Below are 26,021 nucleotides of genomic sequence, written 5' to 3' on the forward strand. Positions count from 1 at the left end.
CTATAACTTTAGCATGGATTAAGAATGGTGATAGTAAGGTCAAGTTCATTAGACGAAGAACGGATGACATTCGAAAACTAACTAATACCGAATGGAACCATGTGAAGTCTGAAGAAAATCCTGCAGATTTATCATCAAGAGGAATTATTTCTAGCCAACTGATTTATGGTGGAAAGGTCCGAAATGGCTATCTGAGCCAAAGGAACATTGGCCTCGACAGCAATCCAAAGAAGATGTGGTTTTGGTAAATTCTATTCTAAATAACAAAACCGATGACCCCATTTACAAATTATTGGAGAAGTTTTCCAGCATTGAAAAAATTATACGAATAATAGTATATTTAAATAGATTCATTCGATCAAAAATTAAGAAAGAATCTTTTCCTTCTATTCTATCGGTAAAGGAGCTGAATCGAGCTGAAAAGATCGTTATTAAAAAACAGCAAGAATATCAATTCAGTCTAGAGATAAAATGCCTGGAAACAAAAAAAGAAATTAAGACAAGTAATAGGATATTGTCGTTGAATCCATTTTTAGATGAGGATGGTATGCTTCGAGTAGGAGGGAGACTACAGAACTCCAATGCAGAATTTGAAGTAAAGCATCCAATTATTTTAGACAAGTGCCATTTAACAAATTTGTTGATCCAAAAGGCTCATAAAGAAACTTTGCATGGAGGGATAAACTTAATGCGAAATTATATCCAAAGGAAATATTGGATTTTCGGGCTAAAGAATTCCTTAAAGAAGTATTTGAGAGAATGTGTCAAGTGTGCTAGGTACAGACAAAATACTGCTCAACAAATAATGGGCAATCTGCCTAAATACAGAGTTACAATGTCGTACCCATTCTTAAATACTGGGATAGATTACGCAGGTCCTTATTTTGTTAAATGTTCCAAGAATCGTGGGCTAAAAACATATAAGGGATACATTGCCGTAATTGTGTGTATGGCTACCAAGGCCATTCATCTAGAAATGGTAAGTGATTTAACATCGGATGCATTTCTAGCAGCCCTAAGAAGATTTATCGCTAGAAGAGGAAAAGTTGCCAATATCTATTCAGATAACGGAACAAATTTCGTAGGAGCTTCAAGAAAGTTGGATCAAGAGTTCGTTAAAGCAATCAAAGAAAACACATTGATTGCCGCGCAGCTTGAAAAAGATAGAATTGATTGGCATTTTATTCCCCCGGAAGGAGGTATTTGGGAATCTGGAGTTAAATCCATGAAGCACCATTTGAAACGGGTAATAGGGGAAAATAGTTTGACATACGAAGATATGTCAACACTTTTATGTCAAATAGAAGCATGCCTGAATTCAAGACCATTGTATACTTCTGAGAATGAAATGGATCAACATGAAGTATTAACTCCAGGTCATTTCTTGATTGTTAGACCACCGTTAGAGATTGTTGAACCAATTGAAAACGAGAAAATTGGTAATTTAGATAGGTGGAAATTAATCCAAAAAATTAGAAGAGACTTCTGGGTTAAATGGAAAGATGAGTATTTGCATACTTTACAACAGAGAAACAAATGGAAGAGGGAAAGTCCAAATATAGAGAACGGACAAATTGTTTTGTTGAAGGATGAGAACAGTCATCCAGCCAGGTGGCCAATGGGAAAGGTAGAAAAAGTCCATAAGGGTAAAGACGAAAAGGTTAGAGTGGTAGAAGTGAAATTACAAGATGGATTTATCACTAGACCGATAAGCAAAATTTGTCCCTTAGACGGAATAAAGACTGTCGATAAAATGGAATCTGATCCCGAAGAGACAAAACCGAAAAGACAAACAAGAGGTACATCAAAGATCTCAAAACTTGGTTTTGTAATGGCCATGTTATTATTTATATTCTGCCAATTTGCTAATGCATCAGCTAAAGTTGATCAGCCAAGGTATGCAATAGAGAAGATAAATAAGACTTCGGCAATATATTTAGACCCAATGGGGGATGTTGAAATTGTAGCCTCCTCTTGGAATTTAATAATATTTTATAATATGGACGTTTACTTCGAAATGCTTAAAAAAGGTAAAGAATTAATACAAAAAATGAGGGTAATTTGCGAACGACTTCATAGTTTTGAGGATCAATGCCTTTTAGTTCTGAGTAACACGGAAAGGCAGATCTTAGACATAGAAGAAAATAATAAACTTTTTATGGCTCAGGGAAAATCAAGAAGTAAACGTGCTCCATTTGGTTTTATGGGATCGCTTTATCACATTCTATTTGGAATAATGGATGAAGACGACAGGATACAAATGGAGGATAATATGAAAAACTTATTAAGCAATCAGCATAGCCTTAACGAGTTAAGTAGGAAACAAACTTCCTTACTCGATTCTACGAATAACATTTTAAAGAAAACGACGGATGAAGTTAACTCAAATTTTAAAGGAATGAACGAAAGAATAAAGAATATGACGGCGGTATCGCAAAAATCATATTATGTGTACAAAGAGTCTATCAACTTTTTTATGATAACCAAACAGCTAAGTAACATTATAGATGAATGCGAGAAAATTCAATATAGTATCATAAGCCTCTTAATAGACATAAATCATGGCCGACTTAATACAAACATATTAAGACCTAGTCAGCTAAAAAGTGAAATTTTCAGAATAAAAGACAGTTTGTCTGAAAATTTAGTCTTGCCAGGGAAAAGAACAGGCACAGAATTAAAGGAGGTTTATACATTATTGACGGCTAGAGGTTTATTTGTGGATAAAAAATTAATAATTAATGCCAAAATACCATTGTTTGGTAGACATGCTTCAGTACTTTATAAAATTATCCCAGTTCCGGTAAAATTGGACGACCGCATGATTACAGTGCATGTAGATTCTCAGTACTTAATTTATAATTTTGAGATCGATGCATATCATCTTATGGCAGAATCTACTATTAATAAATGTCAAAGGTGGCAGTCGAATAAAAGAGTTTGCGAGGGAAGTTGGCCTTGGAGAAGTGCTAACGACAATAGTTGTGAGATTAAACCTCTCAAACCAAATAAGGCATCGAACTGCAAATATAAATCGATTGTCGAGAGTAAGTCATATTGGGTTGAGTTGGAAAAGAAAAGTAGTTGGATTTTTAAAGTTCAAAACAATTCGAAGGCTAGAATTCAGTGTAGCAATTCAAAGATAGAGATAATAGATTTACCTGAACTAGGAATAATGACTCTGAGGTCAGATTGTACTGCTCGAACTGATGATAAAATATTAGTTGCTTAACACAGTATTCAGTTAGAGGATCAGGGAACATTAGCATTGTCTTACATTGGGGAAGTTAACGAGATACCAAAGATTATTTGGAATCCGCTCGACATGCCATTAATCAACCATACGGACGAAATCAATCGTTTGTCAAAGGAAATTCAATACTTAAAAACTCACAAGCTAGAATTGAGAGAATTAGACTTTCACCATGTAACTGGACATGCATCCCTAATTTTAGCAATTGTAATAATAATTATATTAATTGTATATTTCATAAGGAATATAAAAATACGAAGGCAGTTACAAGCTATAGCATTACCCAGCGGTATGCTTAATATATAAATTTGTAGATACAATAAATCAATGATATAAAAATGTTTTATGTTAAAAAAAATAAATAAATTCACTATAATGTTAAAACACAATAATTGCAAGCCGTGAAGGGGTGTCAAAATTATTATGCAAAATAAAATATATCGAATTAATACAGTCCACTAATTTTGTATTGCAATATTTTTGAGAATAAATAAAATAAATTGTAATTAACACAGACACCTAATCTTGCCGGCCCTTGGCAGAATGTTCAGACGAACACTAATAAAAATAAAATATAATACTTTATGAGCTCTGTGCATGTCATGTGACAGTTGTAAATCGATCCAGAGCCATAAACTATGATCTGTAATTGTAGACCCCACAGGGGAGCGGTGCTAGCACTTGTAATCTGTAAGTGCAGGCCACTTGAGCCAAACCAAAGATAATCACTCGAGATGCTTCTCACATTCCGCCAAGGGTTCCTGTGGGGGGGTCAAAAGATAACTCTTCCGCGCAGGCAGACGCGGCCTCTGCGTAGGCCGCAGATAAGACCAGAATAAGAATTTCATGTTAGTTTCCTAATTAGGGACTTAGAAAATAAAATTCAGTTTTAATACAGAACTTAACTGAAAAGGTTGTTTTATTTAATTCATCCCTTTCAAGAAATTTTATCCGGCACTCGAGAAACCGCCCTTAAGTGTTTAAAGATCAAAAAAATCGTGTTCGTGTCGTGTTTTAAAATTATTTTATCGTTTTGTGTTTGTGGGTGCTGACAGCTCGAGTTTCGTGTTTTTATTAAAAAGTTATGCGCAATCCAAGTTGTATATGTCCATCTCACTGGCACTCCTTTTGACTAGGTAACGGGTATTAATAGCTGCTGCGCTGCCATTATTTATGCATTCATATTGATTTGTGTGGCAAAGTTAATTTCCGATCTATTGACTTTAAATTGAAACAAAAACTGGTCCAATTAGGTGGATATGGACCAAGATATAAGAAGAAATTCGAAAAAAGTCAGAAATTTAACATTTTGAACTTTAAATAATCTTTAAAAAAAACTGGGCCATCGAAAAAAAAATTGTGTTATTTTTGTGATCTAGGGCTCCAACACTAACAGAATTGGCCATCAATTGCTGGGGAGCACCCGACTACAGCGTTCTCTCTTGTCTATATATAAAAACATACTACCACAAAGCTCGTATTTCTAAATTTATCTTACCTCCTTGCTCATCCAGCATTACAATGCTTCGCATTCCAACTTCCGCGCTCTAAATAGAAATACATTTGCATTATGAAATCATTAGAATTTCATACGAAAAAAATAAAGTAATAAAGTATTTTCTTCAGTTCTTAAAGAGCATACTTAGTGTGGTAAAGGTTTTGTTTTGTGACAACTTGGAATATTTTTAGTAACGTAAGCGTTTAAAGGAACACATTAAATATTCGTTTTTTTCTTAAAATCAGTACTGCGCGATTGGTTGAAAAGTAAAAAAAATATTGGTGGTGCATGCATAAATTCCAGTGCCATAATGTCCGATTACGTTAAAATAACAATAGCTAATTACACTTAGATAAGTGTTGAAAGAATACTCAATAAAACATTTGCACGGTTTTATCAAGAGAAGACCCGTGTGCTCGAAAAGTTTATCTGTGTATCAGCTCGCACAAATCCCTATGCTGCTAACGTTGTCTCCATTTGATTTAGTAAACTTAATCTGTGTTCCGCAATGCATGTAGCATGGTCTTACTCTTAATCAGCTGGGTTTGTTGACAAACAGCAAACATCAACTGGCGCCAATTTTTAAATTTACAAAATGGCGATATGTATTGCCGCAACTCCTACAGGCAGTTTTCCATTGGTTTTTGGAATTTTCCTTACATACATATATAGTTTGCTAAAGATCAAATATTTTAATCTTTGGGCCGCGGAATTCATTCGCTAAATCTAGTAATTTTTTGGTATTTCCTTACCATTTCCTTAGCTCATCTGAGTACCGCGGTGAAAAAAGTCCCCGGCTATGCTTAGCTAGCAGTTTTCGTCGTACTGAGTACTAAGCTTGAAGGAAAAATTGGAAACTAAAGATGACTTTTATTTATATTCTGAGATATAAACATCTTATACAGTGGCTAACACTGTAACAACTTGTAAAGAGTTCTGACAGGTCGGGAAGTCTGTTCTCTGTGACACATTTGTTTCTGTTTTTAGTGACTATTGTATTGTATTGTATTGGAACTCCACTACAAAATTCTCTTTTGCCTGGTCAGGTTTTTATTCGCAACCAATGTTGCTCAGCATTAACAACACCATTTAACACAGATAGATATAGTAATAGACGCCCAGTTGCTCGCACTAAGCTAGTAACTATGTAGGTAACTTAATTTGTTTAGTATTAACTCCGCGGCTTTACTCGCTCGTAGAATTGCACTCGTAATACTAATGTATTGAAAATCGCTCTGGAAATCGAGTCGTGTTTCTTTCGGCTTCCTCGCTAAGTCTTTTAAACATCGTAAAAAAACCAATAAAACCTGCCAAAAAAAATTGAATTTTTTTCGTGAACTCAAATAGAGCAACGAGAATATCAAAAACTGTGGTTTTATATTGTGAAACCGTGAACGTTTGCGATTAAAAAATTCTACATTTTAACTCGCAGGCACAAGCCGAGAATCACTCAATAAAACAAGCACGAAACACTCGCTAAAGAAGTGTATAACGAAACAACAGAAGACACTCAATTAACACAAGTCACTCATAAACAAAATTTTTTTAAATTTTATTTTTTTTATTTTCTTTCCTTAAATTGTGTCCGATTGAAGATCAGCAGGATACTGCGGGAAAAAGGTCCAACCTCCCCGAAAAACCAGTGCGCACGCACTGAATCCTCTAGGCGGGGAAATGTCGGGCAGGGGATCGGGGGCACAACATCCTGGCGCCAGCCTAGGAGTTGTGCCAAACGATAGTGGAGGCACGCCGGCAAACAAAGGCCTGGCGCCGCCGCCTAATGCCGACGGCTTTCACCCGCCGTTGTCCAGCCTACCTGACTGGGCCAACATGGGAGCTGACCCGTTTAAAACAAGCAACGCGATGGCGAGTTCGCCAGAAAAAAGGGTGGAGTGCGGTGGCAAGCAGCCTGGCACACCCTCAGTAGGAGGAAAAAGCACCCCAAAAGCTGCTGACGAAGAGCAGGGTGATGTGCTAAAACAGCTGTCCGGCCTGGGATCGAAGGCCAGGGAGCTGAAGAGGCTAATGGACGGAAAGCGCTCCATAACAAACCCCATGAGGGATAATGTCGACGAAATCGACTATCTCCAGCGGGAAGTCCTGTCGGCTGTGCAGGGCATAATCGAGGAACAGGAAAAGGCTAAGGAGACAGCCAACAAAACCTGCGCAGAAGTGCTCGCGAGCGGAAATAGTAGCGCCCCAGGGGCCAAGAAACTGGGAAAACGCTAGCTGTACCGGCAAAAAAGGAGATGCACAAGGCACCGGACAGAAATGCCAGCCAAAGTGCTAAAAAGGGGAAACACGCTGGGACAGAGAGCACCAGCAAGCCCAAAAAACCTGGAAAGAAGCCTGAGGAATGGCAACAGGTTAGACAGAAGATAAGGAAGCCAAGGATGCGACCGCCTCGGAATGACGCGATAGTGATCGCCACCTCCTCTGGAGGGTCCTATGCGGACATCCTTAAAAAGGTTAAGGCTGAACCGCAGCTGAAAGAGCTAGGACAAGCCATACAGGCTGTCGTGTGCGCCCGACAAGGGGGAATTACTAATCCTTCTAAACAAGGTATCTGACCCAAAAACCGCGGAGCTTCAGAACACAATGAAGGCGGTCCTGGGCAGCAATGTTGATGTCAGAGCGCTGACTGAGATAATGCTGGTCGAGGTAAAGGATATAGAGGAGATCACCGAGAAAACGGACATTCTATGTGCGGTTAAATCACAGTTCGATGTGGAGCTGCCAGAATCCGCGGTGATGAGTCTAAGGGCGGCATACGGTGGCACGCAAAACTGCCACACTTAGAGTCATGCCTAACATAGGGAGACGGCTCATAGAGAAGGGAAAAATTAGGCTGGGTTGGACTTCGTGTAGAATCCGCCTAAAGATAACACCTAAAAGGTGTTTTAAGTGTATGGAGTTTGGCCATATAGCAGGGAACTGCAGGATCCAAGAGGACTGCTCAAAATGCTGCTACAACTGCGACGCAAAGGAGCACCAAGTCAGAGGCTGCAAGGTAAAGGCCTGCTGCATGATCTGCAAACGCAAGAAGGAGCAGGATTGCGACCACCCAACAATGAGTGGGAAATGCCCGTACTTCAGGAGGGCTATGCAAGGGCTTAGGGTTGCCCAATTGTTGCTGGAGCAAAATGTCATCGAGGAAAACGTAGACATTGCACTCATAAGCGAGCAATACAGGAATAAAAATTTCGGAGAATGGCTAGCAGATGATAGCAAAAAATCGGCAATATGGAGCTGCGGAAATCCGAAGCTTCAGATTAACAGAAAAAAAAGCGGAAATTGCTTCGCTAGGGCCCATGTGAATGGTATAGCGTTCTATAGCTGTTACCTGCCGCCAAGCCATAGCCTTCGCCAGGCAATATCTGCACTCGAAGGGATTGCAGAAGATGCCCAGGAAAATAGCCCAGCCGTAATAGCCGGGGACTTTAACGCCTGGGCTTCCGACTGGGGCTCTCCCAGAACAAATCCGAGGGGAATGGCGCTACTTGAGAGCTTCGCCGCACTTGACCTAGTGCTGCTGAACTCTGGAACGAAACCGACTTTTTGTAGAGCCGGCACCAGTTCCATCATTGACCTCACATTTGTGAGCGCTGGATTGGCCGCAGGCTCCAGCTGGGAGGTTAGTGACACCTACATGGGTAGTGACCATGCAGCAATAATCTGCACGATAAAGTCCAGAAATGGCCCACCACGGGTTCCTAGGACCGTGGCAGGGTACAAAATAGAAACGCTAGACGTGGAGATGGTACAGATGTTTTTCGAGGACCTCTCCACTAGCGGTTCAGCTGAAGAACGGGAAAACCACATCGCAGACTACACCAAGCTAGCCTGTGATGCATCTATGCAGAGAAAGGGAAGAAACCCATCAGGAAGAAGACCTGCATACTGGTGGAACCAATCCATTGCGGAAGCCAGGAAAGACTGCCACAGGGCAAGACGCGCATACCAACGCTCAAGAGGAAGGCCCGAATTTGAGTCACTACAACTAGCTTTCAGGGAAAAAAGACGAGCCCTGGAAAAAACCATAAAAGAAAGCAAACGCAGGTGCTTTAATAATATATGCGAAGAAATAGACTCCAACCCATGGGGCTTCGCATATAAACTCGTCACAAAACGGCTTCGGGTATTTAGTAGTTCATCGCCGACATGCCCAGTCGCCCTAAAAGGGATAGTGGAAACACTATTCCCAGAGCAAGAGAGTATGGCGCGAACCTCACAGATCGTGAACACTGCGAGCATAAAGCTCACAAGTGCCGAAGAAGTCCTCCGGGTATTGAAGACAATACTGGATGACAAGGCACCGGGACCATATGGCATCCCAAATAAAGTCCTTAAAATTGCCATAAAGCAATTGCCATAAGGCAAACACAAAGGAGTATGTTGACATGTATAACGCATGCCTAACAGAAGGTGTGTTCCGTAGTCGCTGGAAACAACAGCGGCTGGTACTCATACCAAAGGGGGACAAGCCGGCGGAGGAGCCTTCTTCATATAGGCCACTCTGCATGCTAGATACCGTGGGTAAAATTCTCGAAAGAATAATCCACTCCCGGCTAGAAGGTGCCCTTGTCGAAACCAACGGCCTCTCAGAGATGCAGTACGGTTTTCGGAAGGGACTATCTACCATTGACGCCGTCGGAAAACTGTGTGAAATCGCAGATAAAGCCATCGAGGGGAAAAGGTAGCTGTACGGCACTAAGCAGTACTGCATAGCGGCAACGCTGGATGTTAAAAACGCATTCAACTCCGCTAGCTGGGACCATGCTCTAAGTGCATTGAGAAACCTAAATGTTCCAATGTATATACAGAGAGTAATAGCGAGCTACTTCGAAAGACGCCTGCTCTTGTACGAAACTGATTCCGGGCAATCGACCCACAGGGTGAGCGGGGGAGTCCCACAAGGATCAGTCCTAGGCCCATTGTTATGGAATGCCATGTACGATGGGATCCTTAGGATCACGATGCCCGAAGGGGCACGACTCATTGGCTTTGCCGATGACGTAGCTATAGTAGTTTCTGAAAAGAAACTCCCAGAAGCGCAGAGAATCTGCTACGAAGCTGGGGAACGAGCAAGCGCATGGCTCGACGCCAAGGGACTCACCTTGGCAGCCCACAAGACGAGAGCAGTCATGATAAGTAGCAGGCAGATAGTAGAGACAGCAACTATCAAATTTGGAGAAACTACAATTAAATCTCACCCAAGCCTGATAAGCGTTGTCACATCGACACTGATGTACGCTGCTCCCATATGGGCCCGAGCCACTGAAACGGAAAGTTATATGCAAGAAGCCGACTCCGTGCAGAGGCTGTGTGCCCTGCTGTGCGTTCCGCACGGTATCCCATGATGCGGCATTGGTAATATCGGGAATCATACCGATCGACCTGCTGGCACTGGAATCAGTGGAGATCCGAGCAGGCAGCTCAGGAATCGCACCTGCTGAACCCCTACGGAAAAGGTGCAGAGAACTTAGCATTGCGAAGTGGCAAGAGAGATGGGAACAAAGTAGCACAGGACGTTGGACGAATAAGCTTATCCCAGAACTGCAGAGATGGCTGGGAAGGAAGCATGGACATGTGGACTTCTACTTAACGCAACTGTTGACAGGACATGGATGCTTTAAATACTATCTAAATAGGTTTAAGCATGAAAGTTATCCGCACTGTCCACTCTGCGAGTCGGAAAACGAAGACGCAGAACACGTGTTTTTTGTCTGTCCGAGATTTGAAAATGAACGAAGAGATCTGAGCATGAGGGTTGGGAGGACGCCAGCCGCTTGTAACCTGGTGGATATTATGCTTGACTCAGAAGAAAATTGGTCTGCTGTATGCAACATGGCCACAATAGTACTCAAAAAACTGCGCATCGCAGAAAGACTGCGAAATTCCAATAGGATAGAATCCTAGAGAGCCCTAAGGGCATTCCCCCCCCCGGCGAAGTAATACCTAACGGCAGTACCGCCGGGGAAGCGGGGAGGGGGTGGAGTTTTTACTGGGTTAGAGTCCCAGACTTCGGCAAGCTAGCCCAGCTTCGAGTTGGCTTTCGATGCTTTTCACCACCACTAACAAAAAAAAAAAAAAAAAACTCATAAACAAAACACTTAGCCATGCCTGCCCCCAAACGAGCACGAGAGGCCACGGCCACCGATCTAAAGCCTGGTCGGGACTCAGATGCGCCTTCACCACATCTTATCCAGCTTCTCGATCGGCTTATTGGGGACAAACTGAAGGCCCATGCGGAGCAGTAGACCGAACAACTAACGTCTGTAATGCGTTCTTGCGAAAAGCGTATTTTAACTTGACTGGAGGGGAAGCTGCGCGACGTTTGCGACCAAGTGGTTCAACTCGCAAGTCGGGTGACACAACTAGAGGAGAAGCTCAAAGAGTTTCAGGCTCTAAAGTTGAAGTTCGACAAGTTGGAGGCCAAAGTGGAGAAGGTGCACTCGAGAGGTAATGACATTCAACATCTGGAGTTCGAAATTACAGATATGCGAAGTATGGAGAAGCAAGTGGGTGAGCTGTCCGCAAAAATATCTGCTCAGGAAAATGCTGATGTCCAGTGCGAAGTTAGATTGCACCGTGTGCCCTCCAAAGAGGGCGAATCACTAAAAACTCTTTTTAACACACTCTCCTTTTCACTTGGAATCGGGAATGGGTAGCGATACACTAGTGGGAGCAGAGGCTTGGCGCCTGGCTGCTATCACCCAAAAATGCACACGGGAAGAGGGAAATGATACACCAGCGGGGCAGAGGCTTGGCGCCTGGCTACGATCACCGAAGGATGCACGTGGGAATGGGAAGCGATACACTAGTGGGGGCAGAGGCTTGGCGCCTGGATACGATCACCGAAGGATGCACGTGGGAATGTGTAGCGATACACTAGTGGGAGCAGAGGCTTGGCGCCTGGCTGCTATCACCAAAAAAATGCACGTGGAACCGGGAAATAAAGGTTTAATAGACTCGCAGGTTTTCCAGCTTCGGATATAAATCTTTTATTTAATAAGAAACCTTTGGGTCCCTGCCTTACCTATACCGCACTCCTCGATTTAACGCTACTCACTCAGGCAGACTCGACCAATACGAAATTAAATCCGACTTGTGTTCCTTGGCGGCAGATAATCCTTGCTGCTCCTTGCGGCGGGTATAGCGGACGCACTGTTGCTGTGTCCATGGAAAACGCGAAACAAGTCCGATGGCACGTGGTTCACAGACGGGTGAGCACGTGGTTTTAAGACGGGACAGCACTTCTTGTCGGGGCGGACTGGGGTCGCGAGCCATCGCGTGTGGTCTCGTTCAAGCTCTGGTGACAACTCACTTCTCCTTGTGCCAGTTTTAAACTAGTTGGAAACTTCGTGTTCTTAAATTATAAGGAACTTGGCGTATTTTCATGAGCCTTTTTGTACGGCCAATTCTTTCCGTTACATCCCCCCCCCCCTTTTACTTCACCGGACGAACAGAGACGGTGACTTCGTTCTTCGTGTTAATTCTCACCCGGTAGTGTTGTCCGTTTCCCTTCTCCAGTACACGGATGTTGCGGCGGAGGTTTTTAGCCACCCGCGCCTGTAGTCTCTCCACGACGTGTTGCGGTAATTGCTGCTGTTGCGCCGGGTGCATCCTCCAGTTCACTGGGATGGGAACCCATCCGCTGTGCTTCATCCGGTCGGCTATGGGTCTTTCTCTGAGGGTACGGGGTTCGGTTCCTCGGTAGCAGCGCTTGCGGTGTGCTCTAAATGTGCCTGCCCGATCCTTTGGCGTCGCTGGGCCTCGGCTGAGGTACTGCGCATGTCGTCGTCCACTTCCAGGCGGAAGCACCGTATTGGTTCGCCTTCCGGGTGAATGAAGTGGGCGATGCATCCGGCGATGGTGCTGTCGCGGCGAACTCCCTCTTGGGGCGGCCAGTTACCGCCTGCGGTGTCCTCCGGCTGTGCCTGCGCGATCCGTTGGCGGCGCTGGGCCTCGGCTGAGGTACTTGGCATGTCGTCGTCTACTTCCAGGCGGAAGAGCCGTATTGGTTCGCCCTCCGGGTGAATGAAGTGGGCGATGCATCCGGCGATGATGTTGTCACGGCAAACTCCCTTTTTGGGCAGCGAGTTACCGCCTGCGGTGTCCTCCGGCTGTGCCTGCCCGATCCATTGGCGGCGCTGGGCCTCGGCTGAGGTACTGGGCATGTCATCGTCGACTTCCAGTTCGCCCTCAGGTTGAAGGACCTCCCAGGATCCATAAGCCGGTGGTGGATCATCGTCTTCGTCGTCGCTGATGTCTACTACCTCAACTGAATAAGGCTGGTGTGGGGGCGTGTCCTGGTCGTCGGTGTTGCTGAGGTCCACTACTTCGACGGTCTCGTGTTGGACGGTGGCTGGAACATGGTCGATCACTACCTGCATAGGACTGATCGGGCGCATGTTGAGGTTCGGGAACCTGTCCGTTCGAAATGGTACCTCTTCGTCGACGTCCATTGCTACGTCGCTCGGCTCGGTCTCCCCGACCAGCGGCTCACCATTGTCATCGAAACCTTCCAAGCAACGTTCCAGGTACTCGATGGTGTCCGCGCTGAGTTCCTCGCTGACAGTAAGGGGCGATTCTCGAAGTGCTACTCCGACAGGTACGGGAAGTGTATTCGTCACTCTTTCGAATAAGGATAGTTGGAAGTCGAGCTCCTCGTCCCCAATTTCCTCCGGCAGTTCGATGATCCTGGCTAGGGTGCGACGAGAGTTCCGGGTGCGCCGGCGGTGGCTGCGGTGTGGCTGATCGCGGTGGCGTCCAGGCATGTTGGCTTAAAATGCTGTTAAAAGTATTACTTTAACTTATGAACCTGCCTAGCTAATCTTGGGAGTGCGGTGTACAAACTGTTTGCAAATCTTACAAGTTAAAGTTACAAGTACAGTAGATAACTACCCTCCCAAAACCTGGTTTATTTGGTGGTGTCTTGGGCGTCTTCGGGTTCGCTGTCGATGTCATCCTCGTGGAAAACCTTGAGGTCGGCCAGGCCGGCTGTTCGTCTGCGCTTGGTCTTCGGGTCTTGGAGACGGATGATGTATTGTGCTATGAACTTTACGACTTTAAATAGTCCGTCGAAACGTGGGGCTAACTTGGCTGCAAATCCATCCGCAGCCTTGGAAAGATGATGCTGCTTTAGTAGGAGCAGATCGCCTATTGCTGGTCGCCAGGTGCGCCTTTGTAGGTTGTAATGTTTTCCCTGGTTCTCGCTGGCCTGTTTTGTGTGTTCCAGAGCTGCTTTAAAAATCTCCTGGAGATGTGTAGCCTTGTGGGCGGGTGTCACGGGTTCTCGACCCAAATGTGGAGTGACTTCGTGGTAAAGTGAGCCCGGCAATCTCGGCTCCCGACCCTGAAGTAGATAAGCGGGGCTGAATCCGGTGGTGTCCGAGGCGCTGGAGTTAATGGCGAGACTTATATTATTATTATTATTTATTTATTTATCTTCCTAGCGCTAAAGTTAACAATTTAACTTAATAATAAAGCACTAGTCACAAAACAAAGTTTACAATCTTACAGAAAGTTTTACAGAATTACTTAAACATATTTGCAAGTTTTGATTATTATCCGTAGTACAATTTTGAATTCTTATCTATAGTTAGTTCTTGGATTTATAATTAGTTGTGTGTGGTTGTGGGTGTGGGTTAGTTATTTTTTAACATTAATAATAATTCTTTCCGAAACTGTCTAGCACTTCTTGTATTCTTTAAACTGTGTGGTAAATTATTCCAAAGCTTAACAGCCCATGCAAAGAAGTGATTTTCACTTGAGGAAAAGTTGATTCTTGTGGGAATTATATTATTCGTTCTGGCTGATTGTGCAAAGTTGAGAAACAAAAACAAGTAATTCGGTTCCTTGGTCGTGACTATTTTGTGAAGGAGAATCAGTGTCCTAAATTCAACTAATGTGGAAAAGTCTAGTCCAAAGATTTGTTTAGCATGACTTGAAATTGAATCGTGTGGTTTAATATTGAAAATAAATCTTGCTATATTGTTGTATGCTACGGTTAATTTATTCCTACTTATTGAGTCACATTTTCCAAATATTTCAATGCAGTATAATAATGAAGGGATTATAATCGACTTTGCTAATACCATTTTACTATGGGTTGGTAAAATACTCTGGATCAGTTTTAATTGACGTAGTTGACAATACGTCTTACCAACTATATAGTTAATATGATTGGACCACGAAAGAGTGCTGTTGAATACAATTCCGAGGTTGTTAGCTCGATTTACGTATTCAATCTCATCAGTATCAATCTTTAGCCTTTGCAATGGTGCGTTTATTTTTTTTTTTTAAATTATCAAACATTTGGATTTATTTGAAGACCGTTATTCATAGCCCAATTGCTAACTTGTTTAAGTTCACTATTACTGACATCAATACATTCAGATATACGGCTATACGGACGACTCACATACATTTGCATATCGTCAGCATACATCTGGACTTCACAATTAGACCAGACATTTGGAAGATCGTTCACATATATCGCAAACAGTAATGGTCCAAGGACCGACCCTTGGGGGACACCACGCTTAGTAAATAAAAACTCGGAAGTCTCAGACTCCGTTACAACACATTGAGATCGGCCCATTAGGTATGTTCTTACCAAGCTTGTAGCTGGGTTTGAAAAATTATATAGTTTTTCTAACTTAGTACACAGAATAAAATGAGCGACAGTGTCGAAAGCCTTGCTATAGTCTAGCAGTGTTATAGTCTAGTCACACTGTGTGGGGTAACCTATCGAGTGAGCCATAACCCGATTACTCCAAAAAAGTGTTTCCACTTGGTTAACTCCAAATATCGAGTAATGACATCTAGTGTTTGTTGTTTGTGTTGTTCATTTGACTAGGGATGGACCTTCAACGATAGGAAATAAATACAAAATATACCGAAATATATAAAAAAAAAACTCCGAAATACCAAAGACCCTAAAAGTACCCCACTTTTGCCCACATCTAGTTGCCTATACACATCCTATGTAAAAAAAACAGGGTTATGTCAATAACCCCATAACTCCATAACTCCACCCCAGTGTAAATAGACTATTAGAAATGTAACTTGCCTGTCATCCATTTTCATGCGAATATCCTCTGAAATTTTTAAAATTGCTGTCATACAACTACGCGTTTTCCGAAAGCCATGTTGTCGTGTATTCAACAGTGAGTTATCCTCAAGTCTATCAAACTTGATCATTATAATTGGGTCAACTAAAGAACGACCGTTCCTAGGGGGTTTCATCCGGAATATATCTCGAATTCTTGGGGTGGGGGTAACTTTAAGGTTAAAGCAAAGGGTGTGAAACAATGCCCTCACATCTTCGCCTTGATTAAATGGTACCCCATGAAGGCGGAGATCACAAGCTACCCTTTCATTTTGCTGCAGCTCAGATGCCGACTTTAGGCGATTGACTTGGTCTCGCAGGCCCCGGATTTCCGCAACCTCACTCTCCAAACGCTAAACTCTCTTCAAGATTTCCGACATATCATTGTTAATAGCGTCCAGCGTAACAGTAATTTTGGTCGTAATGCGATTCTCCAGTTCAGCCATATGGTTTTTAAAGAAATCAGTTTGCTCAGCAAACTTCTGGCTTATTTTTTCCCAAAGCCCATCTGTTGGAGAACTTAACTCAGTGGAAGTTTTTTCCCTGGTTCTTTTTGCTGGCGGTTGTGGCATGTTTAGGCAGTTAGAATTTAAAATGGTTTGGCGAAAAATAAGCTAGCTGCTACAACACGAACTCTTTTAGCAGTCACACTTCTGCGGTGGTGTGATCGTGCCGTGTGAATGGTGACAACAGCTGACCTGGTCCACCTCTAGTTTTTGGCTTACTTTTTGCCGTTTTTCACCGTGTTTGCGACGATTTGAGTGGTCTTCGGGGATATGAGTGGTTTTTGCGACGCGAAGAAAATAGTTTTGTTTTACGAAAATCAGCAACGATACGGGAGAACCATCAGAATGTGCAGACAACTTAGGCTCCGGGACGAGCCTAACAGTAGCGGGAACTCAGAAACAACGAGTCAACACGGAGCTTGAGGTATAGCACGTCTTTCCCTTTACTTTTTTTTTGTTGTCGTCTCGGGCAAGGCTGCGTCCCAGGTCTTCTGGTTCCCGTCGATATACTGCGCTATCATCGTCTTGATGGACCTATTGGAGCGCTTTGTGGGGTTCTGCTGCGGTGAGGACGGGGCGGTGTGCTGGATAGTCATCCCAAGTTGTCTTCCGAATTCCTTGAATGCTCGGCTGGTGAACTGCGTACCGTTGTCGCAGACAAACGTCTTGGGCACCCCGAATCTGGCCAGGATTCGTTCGCGGAATGACCGAGACAGATATGCCGTAGTCGCCTTGCGAAGTGGAACGAGTTCAACCCACTTGCTAAAAGAATCGAAAAAGACCAGCAACATCGTATTGCCGTGGGGCAAAGGTCCCACGAAGTCGGCGCACAGCGTGTCAAACGGCTCTGTTACGAGCCGGGTGGACATCTGCCCAGGGGGTTTCAGCTGTCTGGCTTTAAATTTCTGGTAAGTTTCACACCTGCGAACGTACTTGACTACGTCGCGAAAGAGGCCAGGCCAGTAGTACCTCTGCATGATTCGTCTGGCTGTTTTTCGGTTCCCCATGTGGCCAGCGGCGGGTTGGTCGTGACACTTCTGCAAGATGCGCGCTCGAAGAGGTTGTGGCACGCACAGTTTCCAGGGAATATAGTCTTCTTCTTCTGGCCGGTTTCCGAAGCGTCAATACAGCTGGTCGATCTCTTGGACGTACTATGGGTAGTTGGCTGGTTCCTCGGCTATCCTTGTCAACATCTTCGTTATCCATGTGCAAGGGCTTTGTTCCGTGGTGGCTTGTTGAAGTCGTTCCAGCGGTTGCCTAGAGAGCGCGTCGGCGACAATGTTTTGGTTTCCTCGGCGATAGTGCACGTCAAAGCGGTATTGTTGGAGCTCTAGGGCCCAGCGAGCTATGCGTCCCGTAGGATTTTCGATAGCGTTGAGCCACTTTAGCGCTAAATGATCAGTGACTACATCAAAGTGGTATCCCTCGAGGTAGCATCGGAATTTACGCACGGCCCACACGATTGCCAGGCATTCTTTTTCCGTCGTGAAAAAGTTACCCTCTGCCGTTTACAGCCGTCGACTGGCGTAAGCAATGACACGCTCCCGGCCTTCGATCTGCTGCGTCAACACCGCTCCGAGTCCAAAGTCGCTTGCGTCAGTCTGCACTGTGAACTTTTCCTCGAAATCCGGGCACGCTAGGACGGGTGCTTCTGATAGCCTGGACTTCAGTTCTTCGAACGCTTCCTGTTGGGCGGTGTCCCACGCCCATTTTTGGTTCTTCTTGATCAATTTGGTCATCGGTTGCACAATGTTTGTGAAGTTTGGTACAAACCGACGGTACCAGGATGCAATGCCAAGACATCTTCTTAGCTCCTTGATTGACGACGGTGGCTTAAGTTCTTGGATAGCGGCTATCTTATCTGGGTCTGTGTGAATGCCCTCCTCACTGATCTGGTGTCCGAGGTACACGATGCTCCGCTGGAAAAATTTGCATTTGTCCCGGTTGAGCTATAGGTTAGCTGCGCGCAGTCGGCGAAGTACCTCACGTAGGTGCTGCAAATGTACCTCGAGTGTTTTGCTAACGATAATAATATCGTCGAGGTACGCATTTGTCCCGGTTGAGCTATAGGTTAGCTGCGCGCAGTCGGCGAAGTACCTCACGTAGGTGCTGCAAATGTACCTCGAGTGTTTTGCTAACGATAATAATATCGTCGAGGTACGCAAAAGCATGAGGGTCCATATCTGGTCCGATGACTCCGTCCAATGCTCGCTGGAATGTTGCTGGCGCCGAACGCAGTCCGAAGGGCATGACCTTCCAGTGATACAGGCCTCGGCCGGGCACCGTAAAAGCTGTGTACTCCCTACTGCCGACCGCCATCGGAATTTGCCAATACCCGCTCTTTAAGTCCAGTGTGGATATGAACTTGACATTCCGTAGCTTCTCTAGGATGTGATTAATCCGAGGTAGCGGGCACGCATCGGGAATAGAGCGGGCGTTCTTCTTTCCGACAAGCACGATTGGCGCACTGTGGGGACTCTTCGATGGCTCTATCCTACCGTCGCGCAGAAGCTCGTCGACCTGGTCATTAATGATCCGTTGCATCGCTGGATTTTTGGTGAAATACCGCTGCCTGATTGGGCGGTCGTCGCTCATAACAATCGTGTGCTCCGTGATATGGGACACGCCTGTAAGTCCGTTGAACAGGTCCATTTCGTCTTCCAACTCTTTCCTGGCAGCCTGCATGCTCTCCTCGACAACGATGGTGGTTGCTCTTGCTAATGGTACCTCGGTGGTGTTGGCTACTGCTGTTATTTCTGGTGATAGCCTAAATGGGTTCCTCTGTATAGCTCTTGTGCACGGTGGAGGAAGAACATCGCTACGCTGACGCGTGGTGGTCCTCTGGGAGACGACGGTGCTTGTGGTGGCAGCTGGTGGTGGTGGTTCAGCTGGGTTCTCCGCTGGCAGTGCTTTCGGTAGAGGCACGACGAGGCGCTGCTGATCTAGCCGTTCTTGTCGTCCTGGTTGTACTGGGCTTGTCGTGGTTGGCGGGGCTGGTCGCCGCTGCGCCGTTGGACCTGGACTTGATGCGGTTGGCGGGGTGCGTCGCCGCTGCGCCGTTGGACCTGGACTTGTTGCGGTTGGCGGGGCTGGTCGCCGCTGCTCCGTTGGACCTGGACTTGATGTGGTTGACGGGGCTGGTCGCCGCTGCGCCGTTGGACCTGGACTTGTTGTGGTTGACGGGGCTGGTCGCCGCTGCGCCGTTGGACCTGGACTTGATGTGGTTGGCGGGGCTGGTCGCCGCTGCGCGGCGTCTTCCAGTTGCGCTTCCAGACAAACTTGAAATTTTTTTTTTTTTGTCCCAAAAAAAATAAAAACTAGTGACGTTAAGTCACAAAGGATGTAATCCTCTAATTATCCTGATTCCCTCAGGTCCTGCTCGGGCGCCACCTGTAAAGTAGTTTTCTGGCTGGGATATGGCTCAGTCCGGCCAGGGTCGCTTACAGAAAAATTTCTAAGTTGGGGACTTTTGGAAATTTTGTAGAGGGTGAGCCGACTCAAAGGTGAAAGTCGTCGGGGAAAAAACAACCGGGTGGGTCGTCGGTAATGGTACACCAGTGGGAGCAGAGGCTTGGCGCCTGGCTGCTATCACCCAAAAATGCACACGGGAAGCGGGAAATAATACACCAGTGGGGCAGAGGCTTGACGCCTGGCTACGATCACCGAAGGATGCACGTGGGAATGGGTAGCGATACACTAGTGGGAGCAGAGGCTTGGCGCCTGGCTGCTATCACCAAAAAATGCACGCGGTACCGGGGAATAATACACCAGTGGGGCAGAGGCTTGGCGCCGGGCTACGATCACCGAAGGATGCACATGGGAATGGGTAGCGATACACTAGTGGGAGCAGAGGCTTGGCGCCTGGCTGATATCACCAAAAAAATGCACGCGGAACCGGGAAATAAAGGTTTAATAGACACGCAGGTTTTCAAGCTTCGGATATAAATCTTTTATTTAATAAGAAACCTATGGGTCACTGCCTATACCGCACTCCTCGATTTAACGCTACTCACTCAGACAGACTCGGCCAATACGAAATTAAATCCGACTTGTGTTCCTTGGCGGCAGATAATCCTTGCTGCTCCTTGCGGCGGGTATAGCGGACGCACTGTTGCTGTGTCCAGGGAAAACGCGAAACAAGTCCGATGGCGCGTGGTTCACAGACGGGCGAGCACGTGGTTCTAAGACGGGTCAGCGCTTCTTGTCGCGGCGGACTGGGGTCGCGAGCGATCGCGTGTGGTCTCGTTTAAGCTCTGGTAACAACTCACTTTTCTTTGTGCCAGTTTTAAAGCCGCGGCCCAAAGTACTCCTACTTTCTTCATTCTCGGTGCTTCTGTCCTCTGCTCGGCATGATCGTGTGGTCTTGTTTTTACACTTACTGAGTGTTTCGTAGATAATTCACTGGAAAGTTCTGTCTCGCTGCGCCGCCTTCGTTGGTCTAGTTCAGCGGTCGGCACACACATACGTTGACATTTTGTTTTATATTTGTGTGAGTAATTTGCACTGGGCAGCTCAGCGATGTGTGTGTGCAGACCGCTGTTCTACAGTGTACGTGAGCGAGCAGCGGCTGGGCAGAACAAAACCCTATGCTCACTTAATAGGACGATGCCGACCGCTGGTCTAGTTCGATCGCTCACGCTGCTCTATGCCTCCGCTGCTCTGTCCCTCTCCCCGCTGCTGCTCCCTCTCTCTGCTGCTGCTCTCTCTCGATTCATCTGGTCCTCTTTGGATCTCGCTCTGCCGCCTTCGTTTCTAAGCCCTCCCCACACCCTGCTAGCTAGAGATGCCGTGGTTATCTTAATAATTTTTTATTTATATTATAGTTCGGGAACAAATGGAAACTTCGTGTTCTTAAATTATAAGAAACTTGGCGTATTTTCATGAGCCTTATTGTACGGCCAATTCGGTCCGTTACAGCACATAAAATTAGCCTAAAATTATGCTTAGATTTTTTTTGTCTTTTTATTTTTTATAGTAATTATTATTTTATCTATAGAAAATTAATTGTGTGTGTAGTTTACATTGAATTGCGTGTATTTTTATGTATTAAGTATGGATAGTCCACTCATCTCCAGGACTAGCAGCCAGGTAGTAATCAGAGTTCTAGCCAAACAAAAACCAGGCTTAAAAGTAACACACTTGAATGCACAAAGCTTAGCAAAAAAGATTGAGGAATTCCGTTTATTTGTAAACTCGAATATTGATGTTATCTGTGTATCCGAAACGTGGTTTGTCTCAGGTGTTAGTGATATGTCCATTATGTGTGAAAGTTTTAATCTTTTTCGCTCCGATCGTAGTGGTCGAGGTGGAGGAGTTTCAATTTATATAAACAAGAAACTAAATGCTAAAACGGTATGTGTTCGACCAGAGACAAGTGCGATTGAATATATATTCCTAAATATCTTAAACAAAAGAGATAACACATCAATTTTAATTGGCTGTATCTACAGAGCACACAAAACAACTGAATACTCTGCGCTGATTGACTTGTTATCTACCCTCTCGTTTAAATACACAGACGTAATTCTTGCTGGCGATTTCAACAGTAATATTTTAATTGAAAAGCATTTGACAAACGATATGGAATCACTTGGCATATTTCCTGTTAACTTTAAATATCCTACACATTTTTCCACTACCTGCAACACCCTACTTGATGTATTCTATGTTAGTGACCGTAAAAAATTCAGAATTATGACCAAATGTCGTTGCCTGCCTTTTCCAAACATGATCTGATCTTTTTCACGTACAACATTCAGGTTGACCATAATGACTTTTACATAGAGTAAAGGGACTTCATCAACATAGACTACACTTCACTTAGCGCTGATTTAGACTCTTGCGACTGGACTTCCATATATTGCACTGCTGAGGTTAACACTCAGCTAGAAATTTTACAACGGAAAGTTAAAATCCTGTACGACAGAACGGTTCCTTTGAAGCGCAAAATGTGTAAGCACAGCGCCAAATCGTGGTTTAATTCTAATATAAAAAACTAACAAAAAAGCGCGAGAAATCGTATACGAAATGGAAACGGTACAAGACAGATACCCTTTATAACGAATTCAAAATAAATAGGAAATTGGTAAATGAAACCATTGCTGAGGCGAAACGAAATCACTTTATACATATTCCGACATTCAAAAAACAATAAAAATACATGGTCAATTTTAAGGGAATTGGGGACCGGCAATATTAAACAAACATTAAGCTGTGATACTGATATTGATGATCTAAATCATAAGTTCTTGCAATTGTCCGTACCTGAAACAACTTATAGCATCTACCTGACACCCTCTGAGCCTTGTGATAGAAATAGCTGTGATATTATTTTTAGTTTTAATTGTGTCAGCCACTGCGATGTCCTTAACTCAATCCTAAGCATTAAATCTAATGCAACGGGTTTAGATGATTTAAATCCGAAATTTTTAAAATTAATCCTTCCCAAAATTCTTCCAGTAATAACGCGCATTTTAAACTGCTCCATCACCACTTCTACGTTTCCCACATCCTGGAAAATAGCAAAATAATACCAATTCCCAAATAAGCTACAGAATATCGACCTATTGCTATCCTGCCTTTTTTGTCAAAAGTTCTAGAGAGATAATTGCTAACCAAATCATGAGTTTTATGGATGCACATAATGTCTTTTCAGAAAAACAGTCCGGTTTCCGGTAGAACAGAAGTTGCACAACAGCTGTTATAAAAATCACTGAAGATATTAGATTACAAATGGATAGCAGCAAGATAACTTTATTGACGCTTTTAGATTTCAGTAAGGCTTTTGACATGGTAAACCACGAAATATTATTAACTAAACTAAGTCGACTTTATATGTTTTCAACCTCTGCAGCAAGTTTTATGAAATCATACTTATCTCAAAGATCACAGCTATTAGCTACACAAGCCTCTAAGTCATCTATTCTGTCCGTAAAACGTGGTGTACCGCAGGGGTCCATTCTTGGTCCCCTTTTGTTCAGTCTATATGTTAATGATTTGCCAAATATTCTATCAAAATGTGACATGCATATGTATGCCAAATTAATGAATGTGTTCGTGCAAAGACCAATATAATCTCTAAGATGAGTAACGGCCATACATTCGTTTTGCAATATGCAGCCTGATTTTTGGTGGCGACGGAAATCTCGCTCTCTCCGCTCGCACAAAGTTGAGATAAAAACAACTCGTAAGCAAGTTTGTATGTGTGCGTACTTAATTGGCGAGACCATTTTTTGCCAGAAATCAATTCTCGGCTAAGAAACTAATTGAACAGGATGTTTATTAAAATTGAATTTATGTATGTAGTATATATACTATATACGTGTGGCAATAAAGCTTGATGTAAAACTTATTTATGCACTTTAAAAACGGTTATCTGCATATTTCATTTATAGTTTCGTTTTACAAAAAAATTATAAAGCTGCTTGATAAAATTTAACAATATTTTAAAAAAGTTTATTATATTTGAATATGTTCCGATTGTTAAACAAAAAAGGGATATTTCAATTAAATATATTTCGCTTTATTTTTATCCATGGCTGTTTTTATTAACTTGAAAATGAAAATATTTAATTTAATTTTAAATTTAAATTTAAATTAAACGTATTAAACTTTGACCTATACAATTTAAAGTAAATACGAATAACATCATATCTAATATTATCAACCTGCAGTTTTATATGTATTGTGTTAAAAGGTAGTTATGTATTTATATTTAATTTAAAATTTAAATTTTAAATATATAACACGAAACATTTAATTTGCAAATAATAATTTTAATTGTATATATATAATATTTTTATGTATTTGTATATTAACTATTTTAATTAAATAATAATATATAATTTATAGACTATTTGAATTATTTAATCAATTTAATAGAATATTTAACGTATGTTTTGAAACACAATAAATACACAAATATTCATCCTGAAAAATCGCAATATTTCTGAGGCTCCTGAAAATCGTTTACGCGTCGCACGCTGAATACAATAATGAAACTTTTTCCAAAGTGAAATAAATAATGAAATAAGTTATTGATCTTTATACACGTACATATATAATTATCATAAAAAGCATTACAAATAAGTGTTTTTGGTAATGTTAGAATTTTAAAATGAAGAGTATCCCAGCGGGAAAGTGAGAAGTTGGTTTTTGTGTTATTGAAATCCTGTTCCTTTTTGCAGGCGGCGGTGTGGGGATAGATAATTTCTGAGCGTTAAATGGGGGCGGGAAAAATATTATTAATTTTTATTCAAATAAATTAAACTAAATAATTATAATCATAATGTCTATAATCATAATATTTATTGATGATTTTAATTTATTTTACTCAAAATTTGTACAAATAATAATGAATGTGGGATTCAAAAAAAATTATAAAGAAAAGGCACGGTAAGACGATTAACATATTTGATCACATTTATCAAGGATTGCCATTAAATTACAAAGAAAACTATTATTGTTTTATACATTTTTAAACATTTTCTGTGAAATAAAATAATTTGATCGTCAGCTCGTGGCCTAAGCCATTTTTAAGTGTTGTTAAAAAATAAAAATTCGTGTTGGTAGTATTAATAACACGAAAAATGCCTAATATACCTGTAATATACGTCACCTTTAATGATTACGGTTCCTGACAAATATTGTTTAAACTAAGTATTTATTCGCGTGCAAAGTGTGACCTTAACTTAAAACGAAATTATGACCAAAAGTTATCTGCATTTGCCATGTTGGTATTATCAAGTATATGATGCAGGGTCACATCATTTTTAAATTTCTTGGAAAAAGTGAGAAAAAAGTGAAAATAGTTCATTTTAACCTAAAAAAACAATAAAAAGGAGACTGATAGAATAAATGTTGTCCTTTAATAACCTTTATTTCAGCGTTACAAAGGTTAGTACCACAGATATTTTCGCCATTAATTGAAATATTGAAATATTGAAATGTTTTTAATCTTTACCAGTGGTAAATGGTGTGATGTGTTGCGCCTGCGTTTGTCATATTTTATTTTTTCTTCTCATAGTTTTTAATATAGATACAACTGAACAGAGGGTAAATGATCGGCCATGGCAAACCAGGCATAATTTCTGGAGAGCTCCTTTAATTTTGTGCGGAGACCTAATAATGGTAATTACTCTTATTATTATTCCTGGTCTTACATTCATATCTTAATTATTTTTGATATTTTCAGAAGACAGACAAGACATGGATACCTAAGAACAGCATTCGGCCAAGCAAAACCCGGGAATGCTTCAGGCATTAAAAATGTTTAGTTCCAATGCTTCGATTGTAAATATTATTAATAAATACACAAACAAATATAAAAAAAAAATGCGAGGGTCTGGAAAAACCAAAACTGGGAGGGTGTAGAAAAGAAGATATTGCAAGTGCAGGAAAACCATAACTGAGTACGTATGGAAAATCTATAATGCGAAAAGTCGAAAAACCGGCTGCCCAGCGGGAACATTCCTCTGGAAAAAATGATATTTTCATGAGGTTTGTCCATACAAGCGGAAGGGACAAAACCTCATTTACCCCTTACATTTCTTCCGTCTCTGGTTTCAAAATACACGGGGGTGACACAAAAAGTAAGGCGGAAAAGAGGTTTCTATGTGGTTTTCCAAAGGAATTTACATTTTCCCTACA

General features: G+C 42.8%; 1 protein-coding gene across 2 annotated transcripts in view; it reads right to left on the reverse strand.

Moving 5' to 3' along the window:
- The window catches only part of Snap25 (Synaptosomal-associated protein 25kDa), a 510,490-nt gene that overhangs the window by 268,840 nt on the left and 215,629 nt on the right, over nt 1–26,021 (reverse strand). Inside the window, exon 4 of one of the 2 annotated variants that reach the window (XM_044392595.2) lies at nt 4,752–4,800. The exons of the other annotated variant lie outside the window; for it this stretch is intronic. Within the exon in view, the coding sequence (XP_044248530.1) occupies nt 4,752–4,800 (49 nt within the window). The remainder of the gene's footprint in view (nt 1–4,751; nt 4,801–26,021) is intronic. 2 annotated transcript variants of the gene reach the window in all.

Source organism: Drosophila takahashii, chromosome 3L, assembly GCF_030179915.1.
Source record: "Drosophila takahashii strain IR98-3 E-12201 chromosome 3L, DtakHiC1v2, whole genome shotgun sequence".
Taxonomy (NCBI): Eukaryota; Metazoa; Arthropoda; class Insecta; order Diptera; family Drosophilidae; genus Drosophila; species Drosophila takahashii.